This window comes from Alosa sapidissima, chromosome 11, assembly GCF_018492685.1.
Source record: "Alosa sapidissima isolate fAloSap1 chromosome 11, fAloSap1.pri, whole genome shotgun sequence".
Classification (NCBI taxonomy): Eukaryota; Metazoa; Chordata; class Actinopteri; order Clupeiformes; family Clupeidae; genus Alosa; species Alosa sapidissima.
In genome coordinates, this window is record NC_055967.1 from 9,822,394 (window position 1) to 9,836,324 (window position 13,931).

A 13,931-nucleotide genomic window follows, 5' to 3' on the forward strand; every position below is an offset into this window, starting at 1 on the left:
ATTTTAAGAAGAGATTACTGCATACATGTAGACCCGCATTTCTCAGCAATCAAAAAAAGAGTAGGGGAAATTGTTATTTGTGCTTGTGTATGTGTGTGTGTGCGCGTGTACATTTGTGTGTGTGTGTGTGTATGTGTGTGTGTGTGTGTGTGTGTGTGTGTGTGTGTGTGTGAGCGTGCACGTATGCTTGTGTGTGTGTGTGCGTGTGTGTGTGTGTGTGTGTTTATATGTATATACTGCATGTATTTATAACTCACAGTGAAGCGAGGCGTGAGTCTCTTGATGTCAGCCAGAGACACGTCCACACCCATCACTCCCAGGATCAGCTGATTTTGCTGCCTCAGTAAAAACATACACACACACACACACACACACACACGCACACACACACGCACACGCACATTACAGTCTGAAATGTTCCATCTGTTTTTCACCAACATCTTTGACTTTGACTTCCTTGCTTCCCGTTAGCATAATGTGCCATGATATGGGCTGTATGCCGTGGTCATCTCTTCACGGCCACTGACCTGTGGGTCAAGGCACTAGTGCCTTATCTGGGCGCAGCGTGCCAGTATGTTCCAGCACTTCATTATAAACACACCACACATTTCCAGAAACGGCTCTAATAATAGCCATAAGGCCTACAGTATATTTTGGTCTGCTTTCCATCATTGAGTGTGGCTGCTTGTCTTTGGCTGACCAGATCTATTTCACAAGCAAATGAGCATGTGGATTTTGAGCCAGGGCCGAGGCTTGGTTGTTTCTGTGTCTTACTGTAAGTGATGAGGGAAACAGACCTGGTTTTGCGAGCCGTCCTGTTTGGACCGGGTCTTGTTGAAGACAGGAAGAGTTCCAGTGATGACCAGACCAAGCTCCTGGGGTTTAGAGGGTCAGGAGAAGTTCATGAGGGTTAACAGCACAAACAGCATGACCTGTCCACTCCCTCCCTCTATGGTATTCTTACATGCTGCGAAACATACTAGGATGACCAACCACAGCTCATCGGGTCATAGGGTCATAAGTTCATACAGGTTCACAGCAGAAACAGCAGGACTTGTCTACTCCTATTCTCTCTGAGACTTCTAATGTTATTCTCCATCTTTATAGCAGCCTGTCTCCAATCCCTGCATGCATTCATGGCACAAAAACAAAAATAACAACAACATAAACAAGAAATAGTCCTCAGCGTCCTTGCCTCTCCCAAGTAAACATATGTTGATTCTGCATTAAGTGGATGCTAATCCGGTTGGCTAGTGAATTCAACATCTCAGCCTCGCTTACTAATTACTTACGGCTACTAGCGCTGTGTGTCTGAAAACTTCTTCCTTTCCTCCTGCGACTTGAAAAGTTAACGTGCAAACACTAGTACATCAAATGAGCCCATTTTGTTCCCAGCCGGAGGGAACACAAAAGCAGGAACGGGAGATTTCCCTAAAGCTGCAACCGCATCAGCTCAGAGAGACAGAAATCTGGACTCGACAGGCCCAAGCAGCAGGAGCTACAGCAGCAGCAGCACTGCAGATCAGGGATGTAGTTTAAACAACATTGAATCTCATTGCAGTGGGTGTGCTGGCCAAATCCAAGCACACAGAACAGAGGCTCCTGTTTCTGATCCGGTCGGCCATTTTGTTTTCCCCTCTCTTCCCGGCCCATGTTTTGAGTCATGAAAAGCAGATGGGAGATGTGGCAGATGTGTGAGAGGAGGGTGAGAGAAAGGGAGAGAGGGAGAGGGGGAAGGAGAGAGCAAAAGAGAGATACAGAGAGAGATACAGATACAATACACAAAAGATGTGGTGATGAAAGAAGTGACAGATGTGTTCTTACCAGTGCATCGAGGTAGACATTAGTCCATTGCACCTGCTTGGCTTGCTCATCTGCAAGAACCATAGGCCTGCCGAGGACATCCAAATATTCCTGAAGTACACACACACACACACACACACACACACACATTCAAATGCAAATTAGCATGCATACAATTTTAAAATACTAAAACATTTGGATAGCCATAGACAGCAACAGGTAGACAGGTTCCTTTACCTGAGTGTTGATTCGGATTGCTCCGATGGATGGGATCTCAAAGAAGTATCCTGAATAGATATTAAGAAATGATGGTCAGTTTTGTCACATTTGTTGCCATTTTTCTGTTCTTTTCATTGCATTATTAAGGTGAGCAATTTCTTCGACGTTTTGAAATGGGGAGGACTTTATTCATGCTTTCAACCACTAGGAGGCAGATGTGAGTATGAAAGTGTTGCAGTTGACCTGATGAGTAGCCAAGCTAGTACAAGTGGCACAGTCATCATGAAATAATTTGTGCATGGATAGGGCATGAATAAATTTCACACACAAACACAAACCAAACAGAAAACACAGTTAAAGGGAGGTTAGACCCTGTCAAGAGACTGTGACGTATACCTTTGTTATTACAGGCCATCCACTGGATAGGTCTGGTGTCGTAGTTGTGTTGCCCCACTGAGAATGTAAACACTCTGACCTGAGAAGCAAACAAACAGGTTTTCTTTTGTCATGGTGACAGTATAACAAGATACATATTTTGATGAGTTTTGAGAGAGAATTGTGGAAGTGCTAAAACATTTCTACAAGATGTGAAAGCCTTAAGCTTTTTTCATTCCATTTTCATTTACAGGAAGGAGAGAGAGGGGAAGAAGGGGAGAAAGGGAGAGGGCTTTGCTTGTTAGGCACACAGAGTCCTGTGTGCAGCTTTGACACAGCTAATCCAGTGGGGACACAAATTAACACACCCACGTCATGACATAAAAATCACCTCAAACACCCACTTTGCCCTAAGCGAAGACACTCACAACCCCCACCCCCCCACACACACACATCCCCACCCCCCCCCCCACACACACACCCACACACACCCATACCCCCCCCCCCCCCCCCCCCCCACACACACACACACATACACAGAGGCTAAAGTGCCAACCTTCTTGTCAGGATTGTACCGCTCAAAGATTTCCTTAGCTCGCTCCTCTCCTCCATCGGTAAACAGCATGATGATCTTGTTGCAATTTGCCCTGGAGATGTTTTCCTGAAACACCAGATCAAACAACACACCAGTGTGCCATCTGTAGTCACCTCCACATGTACTTACACTGTATACCCAGCAGGGGGGCAGCCCATGACTGCTGCGGTCCAGCCAGTAAGTCAATTACATAGAGATTGGCTGGAACAATAGCAGGTGTCCCTGTTAAATACAGTACCATGAGCTTTTGTGGAAAAATCCACTATAGCCCGGGCAAATGAGTCTGAGTTAGTTAATGCTGTTGAGTGTGTGTAGCCAAAAAACAAACGTGCAATTACCCGAGAAAGCTGATCAAAAGCAAACTCGAAGCCTTTGGTGTAGTTTGTGATGCCTTTAGCTGAAATATTCTGAACAGCATCCTTCAGAATCTTCTTGTTGCGTACATTGGCTTGGACCAGGCGATCGAAGCAAGCCGTGTTGTTCACATTTGTGTTGAACTGTGAGAGCAAAGAAGAAGACATGGAAAACTTCTTGACAGGAAACACACACAGTCATCACTCTACATTATGCCATATGGATAAGATTTCATTTGCACTTAAATGGACTTTAATCAGTTTTGATACAGATTAGCTTAGCTCCTGAGGAGACAGAGAGGTCCCTCTGCACAGGCCTGCCTGTTTATTCGATAAGGGCTTATGCGACTGAACAGGTGCACTACAATTTAGCTCCGTGCTGCGAACGCGGCAGCCGGGAGAGCCCCTCAGAAGCCCGATGCTCAACGAGCCGTCAATCACACACCTGCCACAGCAGGAAGTGACATGTCGGAGCCTCATTGCACTCCACTCTAGACAAGGAACAATGAAGGTATATTTGACCAATAGGCCGATCTTTGTTAAGATGTGTGGTAAATGCACTGGGCGTCTAAGTAAATCTCTGGAGGAGGCAGCTGACACACCAACATGTACCTATATAATCAGATTAATAAGCCACATGTACAATACAATCCCACCCCCCCCTTCAATTTCCGTTCTCCTTCCCTCTCTCTCTCTCTCTCTCTCTCACACACACACACACTCTAAGAAAGGGTGGTGGCGCAGTGAAAGTGATTTAAGTCTTTTCATGCTGTAAATCAAAGGCAACACTAACAATTTCCCAGCAGAGGGAATATGTACAAAGGCCAGCTTGTCCCCATATTATGTAGTGGGTCTTTGCTCTGGAGAAAATGTGCACACTTCCAAAGGTTTTAACAATTACAGCCCTTGGTGCACTGTACACATCTGACTGCTAATTAATTCATGAACATGCCTTATACAGTATGTCTATATATTTTTTTATTCATATCCATATACAAATTTCCATGTTCCACATAAGACATATTCCTATTTTAATACTCTCTGAAACAAAGACACAACGGGTTTTAAAAAGTGTGTCATTGAGAGCCATTAAAGCTCATCCTCTTAGTGTTGTTTGTGAATCCTGGGGTCACGCTCATTCACAGACTCACTGATTCATAAATCAATGTGTTTATCTGGCTCTCCAGGCCTGTGCCGGGCTCTCTATGGGCACACCTAATTGGGCGTGTGTGTGTGTGCGCGTGCTGCGCTGCACTGCGCTGTGGACGGCAGCAGGATTGATGAGTCACGCCCAGATGTGATTCCTCTTCATAGGCTGCATGCTTAATTAATGCCGGGGCTCCTCACAATGCAGCCAGCCCCCCCCCCCCCCACACACCCCCTCCACCCCACCACTATGACTCACCATTCTCAGGGGACAGGATGCTATAAATAGAGATGTGTGTGTGGGTGTGTGTGTGATTGTGAGAGAGACAAGGAGAAGCAGACAGACATAATAGACATTGTGTCTCTGCAAGTCAGATTAAAACAAAGCCATGTGTGCCGTGCTCCATGTGTGTGTGTGTGTGCGTGTGTGTATGTGTTGAAAATAAGGAGTCTCAGCACGGACTTAGCACCAGGATTAAGCTGCTAAGGGTTCCGCTCTCCCTACCCTCACACCAAGTACGTCACTCTGCACACGTCACACACACACACACACACACGCACACACACACACACACACACACACACACACACACACACACACCACCATCCAGCCCGTCCTGCCCACCGCTCGTCCCTGGGTCTCCACGGCGCAGAGGTGGAGCACACGTCTTTTTCCATCACAATGGCTACACACACAATCACACACACACACGCATGCACACACGCACGCACACACGCGCACACACACACACACACACACACACACACACACACACACACACACACACAAATATACACAAACACACACACACACACACACACACATTGATCCCACTCCCTGCTTTGACAGATGTCAGAGGTGTGTTTGCACCTGCACAGTGCACAGTGTTACACTGGGCTACACATGACTATACAGTATGTTTGAGTGTACAAATACAATTACTTGTTATATGTTGCACAGTGAACAGGGTCCATTTTGCACTAACATGACGGGACTTAAACCCGCCACGTGTTGAATCTAAATAAGGAGAGGACTGGGGGGTGTGATCCTCTACTTCTGCAACAGATGCTTTTATCTTAAGTGGCGTCGTGCCCCAGTGGACACCTGGACATCTGTATGGACATCCAGTCCCCAACAGCTACGAAAACAACAACAGCGATGACAAAAAAGGCCACCAAACAATCTCAGCTGGAGCCCAGCCAGCAGCCGTTCCGGGATATCTGAGACAAAGTCCACCACGCCCTCCTCTCCTCTCCTCTCCTCTCGTCCCCCCTTCCCGAGCTCCACCTCCACCTCTGCCACCACCACCCTCTGTTTGTCCAGCCCCAGCCCTGAGAGTGGTACAGCTGCCCCCTGCTCTATCCAGCCTGCTGAATCAGAGCAGATGGCTCGTGCGCTGGGCAAACACCCGCCGAGACCCGGCTCAATTTACTTGTCCAAATATTTGACATTTACGATGCTCTTTACAATAGCCGTACGAGAAAGACAGAGACAAAGAGAACAAGAGAGAGAGAGAGAGAGACAGAGAAAGAAAGAGAGAGAAACAGACAGAGAGAGAGAGAGAGAGAGAGAGGGAGAGAGAGAGAGAGAGAGACAGAGAAAGAAAGAGAAACAGACAGAGAGAGAGAGAGAGAGAGAGAGAGAGAGAGAGGAGAGAGAGAGAGAGAGAGAGACCGAGAGTAGCTGTGAAGCCACTGTGCTGATCGTGGCTCTCTCCAGAGTGGACGAGCGGTGTCCTTTGTTGGCCTGTTCCAAAATGATGTGATGTGATGTGACTGTGACGTCCCCCGATTAGGACTAGCGTGGCTCCAAACACCTGCACTCATTACCATGCGCACATGTAGCAGGCTAATGGGGCTTTACTACACAAGGCTCTCACTGTTCCCCTGCAACAGTTGCTCACTTTCAAACAGGCAAGTTTAGTGCACCCTGCGGTGCTGCCTTCAGATCGGCAGCACCGTTGTTTAGCAGTAATAGGTGCCGGAGAGATTTAGACCAAAAAAGGATCTGTTCTCAGACACCAGGCATTTTGTGTATTAACAGTACAATTTTATCTGTTTCAGCCAACGTAAAACAGACATAAATCCAGGCAGAAGCTTAGCTAAATTAAACGTCCACCTCACCAATAAACGAATAACTTTAAACATATAACAGTTGGACTACCACTGAATCAGTTTTGTTGCCAAGTGACAGGAATTACTCCTTGAAAAGGGCTTCATGAAGCTCACAGGCTGAGTGGCTGGATGGGAGGCATTGCTGTATGCAAACTGCAGATCCAGCTGGGCTTTGGAGCGCCGTTATTCAGAAGAAGGATGATGAAAGGCCTGTGTGCATAACTTGCCATGTGTGTGTGTGTGTGTGTGTGTGTAAATGTCAGCCCCAATGGAGGGACATTTAAATGCAGCAGAGGTGTTGCCATGATTGGGGCTATAAAACGTGATCTGTATGGGGCTGATGCACTTGATGTGATACAAGCAGGCCAGTGTGGTGTGTGTGTGTGGGGGGGGGGGGGGGGGGGGGGGGTGCGGAGCTGGGTGTGTGTGTGGAAGTGTTTATACATCCAAGAATTAAATAAATTGAGCCTGTGTCTGTGAATATGGATGTGTGTGAACATTGTGTGTGTGTGTGTGTGTGTGTGTTTGTGTGTGTGTGTGTGTGGGTGCGTGCCGTCGTACAATTTCCAGAATGTGCCCAAATGTCAGCTCAGTCCCAGGGTGCTGGTTAATGAGAAGAGGATTTATGGTCATTTGAGTGATAAATGATCCTGGATCAGCTAAACGCACCCTGATGTGTGGGGTCTCTGACATCATCACAGCAGCCCCGCCTGTGTTAGCAACTGTATTGATCCACACGAACACACACAAATGCAGACAGAGAGAGGTATAGAGACACAATGACACAAACATACTCAGAGACAGTATGTATATACACTCTCAAAGAGAGAGCGAGAGTGGGGGGTGGGGGAAGCAGTACTCATAAACAGCATACCCAGCAGGACAGCTTTTGCAGTGTAATTCCCCCCACTGATCTATTCAACTATCACCAGTCACTATCTATTCAACTGTCACCAGGCACCTAATGTAAGTCCCAGATTTCACATAATGTTTTACTGCTATGCATGCTAAATATCTTTTCTCTTTCACTATTCACACTGTCACACCTAACACACAAACACACACCACACACACACACACACACACACCAACACACCACAGTTGATTTGATAACAAAGCAGAATAGAAAGCAAGAAGATAAAAAAAAAAGTTCCTAAAGCTGTCAGCTACCAGTGGGATAATCCTTTATCAGCTCAGTGATTCACAGAAGCTAGGAGTGAGCATCCCAAATCCCTCTGACTAACGCACAGCAACAGTCAGATTTACAAACAGACACACACAGAGTGAAACGGGCATGCCAGAGATCTCCCAGACACATGCCAATGGCGGATTTCTCCTTCAGAACACTGTCCAGACTGCGATGTGTTCGGCTTTTCCTTTCCTCCTTCTCAGAGAGCGTGAGTCATGTGGAAAACCTTTTAACAGGTTTCCTCACTTTATCTTCTACATCTCGGAGGTAGCAGCCCTGGAATGAAAAACAGTGACTGCAACAGTTCAGCCACGACTTTCCTCAAATGAGAGGTAAATGAGACAACTCAACTGGTGAGAGTGTGTGTGTGTGTGTGTGTGTGTGTGTGTTGTGTGTGTGTGTGTGTGTGTGTGTGTGAATGAGCCTGGCTGGATAGTATGTATGAGATGGGCATTTCCCAGGGTCAGTTCTCAGTGCCCCGTTTGCCAGATGGATTCCAATTGAGCTCTGGGAGACCTGCAGAGGCCTTTTCATTTAAACTCTCTTCCAGTGGCAAGCCCAGATCCATATTCATTACTGCTTCTCTCTCTCTCTCTCTCTCTCTCTTCTCTCTCTCTCTCCTCGCTTTCTGCTCTCTTCTTCCACCAACTTCTCTCTCTCCACTCTAAGAGATTGCATAGAACATTTACAAATATTACAAGTATTACAAATACACACGCACACCCACACACCACATACTGTACATACACATACACACACACACACACACACACTGTATATGTAAGTGGACACACGAATGCCAGCAAACACAACATAGCCATCTGAAATGAAGTCTCATTTTCTCATTTCTTCCATCATTCTAAACAAGACACCAGGCCAACCGACCACGCAACCCAGCATGCTCCCACATATGGAGAGAGTCCCTTCTGGGGACTAATCAGATGACATAATTATCTGTGAAAGGCAACTATCTCTTAAATATCCCACCTGTTCAACACATGGTAGGCTGGTGCCTAATAAGCACACAAGTCAGGAGACTCTATTAGAACCTCACTCGGTTCTAATAGGGGTTCTAGTAGACAGTAGCCATCTGGAACACTCACATAGACCACGTTGACGTAGTCATCATCGGACAGGGTCTCCAGCATCTCACTCACGGAGGTTCGGATGAGCTTGAGGGTCCAAGCCAGATACACTTCCACTCCTGAAAAGCAACACACACACACACACCTATGAATGAGTATTACAGAATGGGGAGCTCACACAGAGACACATAGACACAAATACACACATGCACCTGCACCTGCACCCACACCACCCACACCCACACACACACACACACACACACACACACTTCATATCTTATTCTTCTCAGAGGCTATTTAATGATTAAAATTCAGAAGACAAACAAGAAAACAAAAGCAAACTAACAATGAAAATATGAAATACTGATTCTATCCCTGTCTGCGAATCAAACAATAATATAAATAATAACAACTCTCAGGGCAACTCACGCATCAACCAGAATCAACATGTCCTTGGGTGAAGCAGCTCCCTGAATATACCTATAAAAGGAATAAGAAACAAAATAAAATGGAAAATTGTTATTCTCTCTGTGAATATAAATTTCATTTACACCTCAATGTCAGCAATGAGACAGAAGCTCAAACAAATGAATGAATAATACATGTACCGGTATATCTAAAAAATGTATAAATATTCTATACTATTTATTAGAAAACATTTTAATGCTATGCATTATGAATGACATATTCCAAAGGATCTCTTCACCATGGTCGGCGACGAACATCGTACAGGTCTATCTTGTTGGGGGGTCTTCCGTGCATCCATCCACGGTGAGGCTGAGAGAAGGAATGAGAAAAAGGAGAGAGAAAAAACATGGAGAAAAGGAGGAGAGGAAGGATGACAGTAGAGAGGATCAGAGTAAACAAAAAAAAGAATGGATGTATGAAAGATGGGGAGAAGACAACAAGACAGAAGGAAAGAACAGAGGAAAAGAGGAACAGAGAGAATGGGTGAATAGGAAAGATGAGGTCAAGGTAAGATGGAGACACAGAAAGACACCCACACACCCACACACACACACACACACACACACTCGTTTTACACACGGCAACTTTCTGGGAATGTATAAAGTAGATATTGATTGCCATGCCAATGCACATTACTTTCAGCTTGATGTGGCAGAGCTGCATAGCACATGGTGTTCTGACAGCCCTAGGTACAGTATGGATTGGTGCATAGAGCCCTTGTCATGCTGTCGCTTTTATTAAATTACACTTTAGACCGGTCTCACTAACAGAGTCTGCTGAGATGGCAAAAAATCTCAAAATTAATTAGCATGATTGACATGTCCTCTTAGACACACACAAATTCACACAGAAGTCATACACACATGTAAAAACACATGAACAAACATACTCCTCCACACACACACACACACACACACACACACACACGCTCACACTCAACACCCCTCTCAGGCCAATGACTTTTGCAGTGAATCATCACCACAACACAGTGATTAGTGCGGGTGGTTGTACAAATTAATTACATTATTCCTCATCTATTAGCCCAGTGATGTTAAGCATATCTCCGATCAGAGCAATCAGTGTTTTACTAAAGGTCGTGAGCTCCTCACCAGGGCCATCATTAAGACACAGCAGGGCCACTGAGGCTTGTGTGCTGGGCCCGGTTTGCATGGCTGACATTTGAATTTAGATTAAATTCATGGGGAAATGTCAGTGTATGTCTATCTGGGGACAGAAGCGATGTTTGCCAATTAGGAGAATGGAATCAGTGCACAGACAAACAAAAATAAACCCTGGCACACACATAAATACACACACACACACACACACACACACACACACACACACACACACACACACACACACACACACACACACACACACACAAACTTACCCTCCTGCTAACATTTACAGCTGGTACACACACACACACATACACATACACACACATGCACGCACATGCACAAGCACACAGACCTACCCACCTACACACGACATGCATGCACACACACACACACACACACACACACACACACACACACACACACACACACACACACACACACACACACACACACACACACTGTACACTAACACACTCCCTCTCACATTTACAGCTGGTACACACATACACAAACACACACACACACACACGATTCATCTGAGACATGCTGATTTAGGTAATTATATCCACTATTAGAAACTTGTCTGCTGTAAGTGATGTTTATTTTTGCATAGTTGCATAGTGACATCCAGCGGACCAACAAATGTACAAAATGCATAATACGCTACAAAATAGATCACACACACACACACACACACACACACACACACACACACACACACACATGTGCAGAGATACCTGGATAATAGCGTGCGAGCCCTGTGGCGCTACCAAACACCTGCCAGAGTAGAGTGGGGTCCTCTTCCTTATTTTTCCTAAACACATCCTCCAGAGCTTCTGTCCAATTTAGCTCGTTCAGCACAATGGTAGCTGTAAACAAACAAACAAGCAAACAAACAAACAAACACACATAAGTATATCCACCATTAGAAACATATCTAGTCTACTCACTCAAAAGGCCAAAGCCACCCCAATGCCAACAATTAAATCTCCTTCCCACACACAGACACACACACAGAAACACACACACACACACACACAGAAACACACACACACACACACACACACACACACACACACACAGACACTGAGACGCTGTGATTTCCCTACTTTGTCTCAGTAAACGCATGTGCGTATTCCTGTACTACGTATTCCTGTACTAGTCAGTGAACTCTATTTCAACATCTGCTACAAAAGCTGGTTATATAACACTGGACAACCTCAGGGGGTTATATTGTTTTTGTAACCAATTACCCCAGAAAAAAAAAAAAACTCACTCCTCAACAACATTCAAACTTGTAACGAAAGATATGGGGAGTCTATGTTTCCCTTCTTCCATGTCTGGTGTGATATCTTATTTTTTTCTGCATGCATTATACAAAGTCTTCTGTCTGCTCTTTGGTGTCCGTGCGATGGTAACAGCATGTCCCTCCCAGGGGTGAGGCATCACAGGGGGAGGCAGCGGTGGGAGAGAGCCTCTTCCCTGCAGGCAGCCTCACTTCCCCCAGCACCGCCAACACACCCCCCTCCGCCCTCCCCCACGCCTGCCTCCCATGCCTGCTGGGATGGTGGCTCCATCAGTGCTGTGCGCACGTACTGTACATAACACCTTCTGTGATCTGCCTTACCTTCACCTGCAACCCGCTTCTCAGCCCCAGCGAGAGTGAACGTGTGTGTGTGTGTGTGTGTCTGTGTGTGTGTGTGTGTGTGTGTGTGTGTGTGTGTGTATGTGTGTGTGTCTGTGTGTGTGTGTGTGTGTGTGTGTGTCTGTGTGTGTGTGTGTGTGTTTGTGTTTGTGTTTGTGTGTGTGTGTGTGTGTGTGTGTGTGTGTGTGTGTGTGTGTGTGTGTGCTTAGTTGTATTTTATTTTCACTGTACATGTTGCCACTCAGTCAAATTATGAAAAAGCATGGTATACCCTATCATTGCTATGCGGATGATACACAACTTGTCAAGTCACCTTTTTACCACCTTAGAATCTTAAGTAAAGACAAAACTATGTTTTCTTTCAAAGACTTTGAGATTCATGCCTTTATTTCATCCCGCCTGGACTACTGTAACTCTCTTTATTTTGGTGTCACTCAGTCCAATCTATCCCGACTTCAGTTGGTGCAAAATGCAGCTGCAAGGCTGCTCACCAAGTCTAAAAAGACACAATATATTTCTCTAGTTTTAAAATCCCTGCAATGGTTACCAGTGAAATTTAGAGTAGATTACAAAATTCTTCTTTTTGTGTGTATAAAGCTTTAAATGGACAAGCTCCCCAATACCTAAGTGAGCTTGTACACTGTCACTGCTCTCCCAGAACTCTGAGGTCCTCAGATAAACTACTGCTCTCAGTACCTCAGAGTCGTCTAAAAAATATGGTGACCGTGCTTTTTCAGTAGCTGGGCCCAAGTTGTGGAACAATCTGCCTTTTCACATGAGATCCACACCAACTATTGGTGCTGCTTTTACAGTAAAGCCAAGTTAAAAGAAGATATGCTATCAATGGCTTGTAAATGAAGTGTGGAATGTAATTATATATATATACAGGGTGCGATTTGTGTAAAAACCAGAGGGGGGGATGATTTTGAATAAGTTTGTAACCCCCCACCCAAAAAAAAAAAAAAAATGAACGAACGATTCATAGCCTAGTAATGTCATGGCTAATAATACCCGATATTGTTTTTGCCACCTTTGTAACATTTTAGTTTTAGTTTACCGTGGTGTATGACTTTAAACAGTGAGTGTGCTTGGTATGATGATCAGCTCCTCTAATGCAGGGTAGGACTACGTTTTGACAAGCATACAAATTCACCTTGTTCTTGCCCCATCTGAAATGACTTCTCTACCTTTGCTGCCTCTATCCTTTCTGTATTTGTTGTGTAAAAAAACGTTGTATATGATGGCACTGAAGTCTTAAGTTAGTGAATTGGCTAACAGTGTTAGTTGGTAACCAAATAGCCTACACATTGCGCTACACGCTGCGTAGGCTACGTGCATTCTCTCTCCTGCTGATTTGCGTTCAGTAGCCAAGTGCGTAATATTGCAAAAGTTGAAAAAATAAATGTGTTTATTGTAGCCTACAGAAAATAAATAGCCTATCATACTGTCAGTTAATTGCCTACAGTGCAGTGAAGAGTTTGGAGAGTAAAGTTATAGGGCAACTTGAAGTTTTATGAAAATAATTTACGAACCAGAACATAAAGACCATGAAGCTTCTATTTCTTGCAGCTTTTAAAACACCCGCTAGATAGTTTAAATACCCACCAACATTCGTTTTTGCAGTACTGATTATTTCTAAAAGTTATTTGTCTACTACTGGCTGATTTATCAAACGAGTGCTTTCTCGTTCGTCCTCTGCAAACTACAGGTGTTTCTGTAGAGAGCCATTGAATAAGCGATGCCAAGCAATTTCTGTAACACTTTTTGTGACATTCAGCAAATATCTCCTCATTTAATGTAAGTTCCTTCGGACA

At 45.0% G+C, this 13,931-nt stretch overlaps 1 protein-coding gene across 1 annotated transcript in view; it reads right to left on the reverse strand.

The window, feature by feature from the left end:
- Positions 1 to 13,931, reverse strand: part of LOC121723925 (voltage-dependent calcium channel subunit alpha-2/delta-1) — a 107,464-nt gene that overhangs the window by 34,937 nt on the left and 58,596 nt on the right. The window contains 13 exon segments of the mRNA XM_042110161.1: positions 258 to 335; positions 798 to 875; positions 1,825 to 1,914; positions 2,041 to 2,090; positions 2,419 to 2,497; positions 2,954 to 3,058; positions 3,331 to 3,489; positions 8,899 to 8,976; positions 8,978 to 8,999; positions 9,310 to 9,360; positions 9,587 to 9,624; positions 9,626 to 9,657; positions 11,210 to 11,341. Coding sequence (XP_041966095.1) covers positions 258 to 335; positions 798 to 875; positions 1,825 to 1,914; positions 2,041 to 2,090; positions 2,419 to 2,497; positions 2,954 to 3,058; positions 3,331 to 3,489; positions 8,899 to 8,976; positions 8,978 to 8,999; positions 9,310 to 9,360; positions 9,587 to 9,624; positions 9,626 to 9,657; positions 11,210 to 11,341 — 992 coding nt within the window.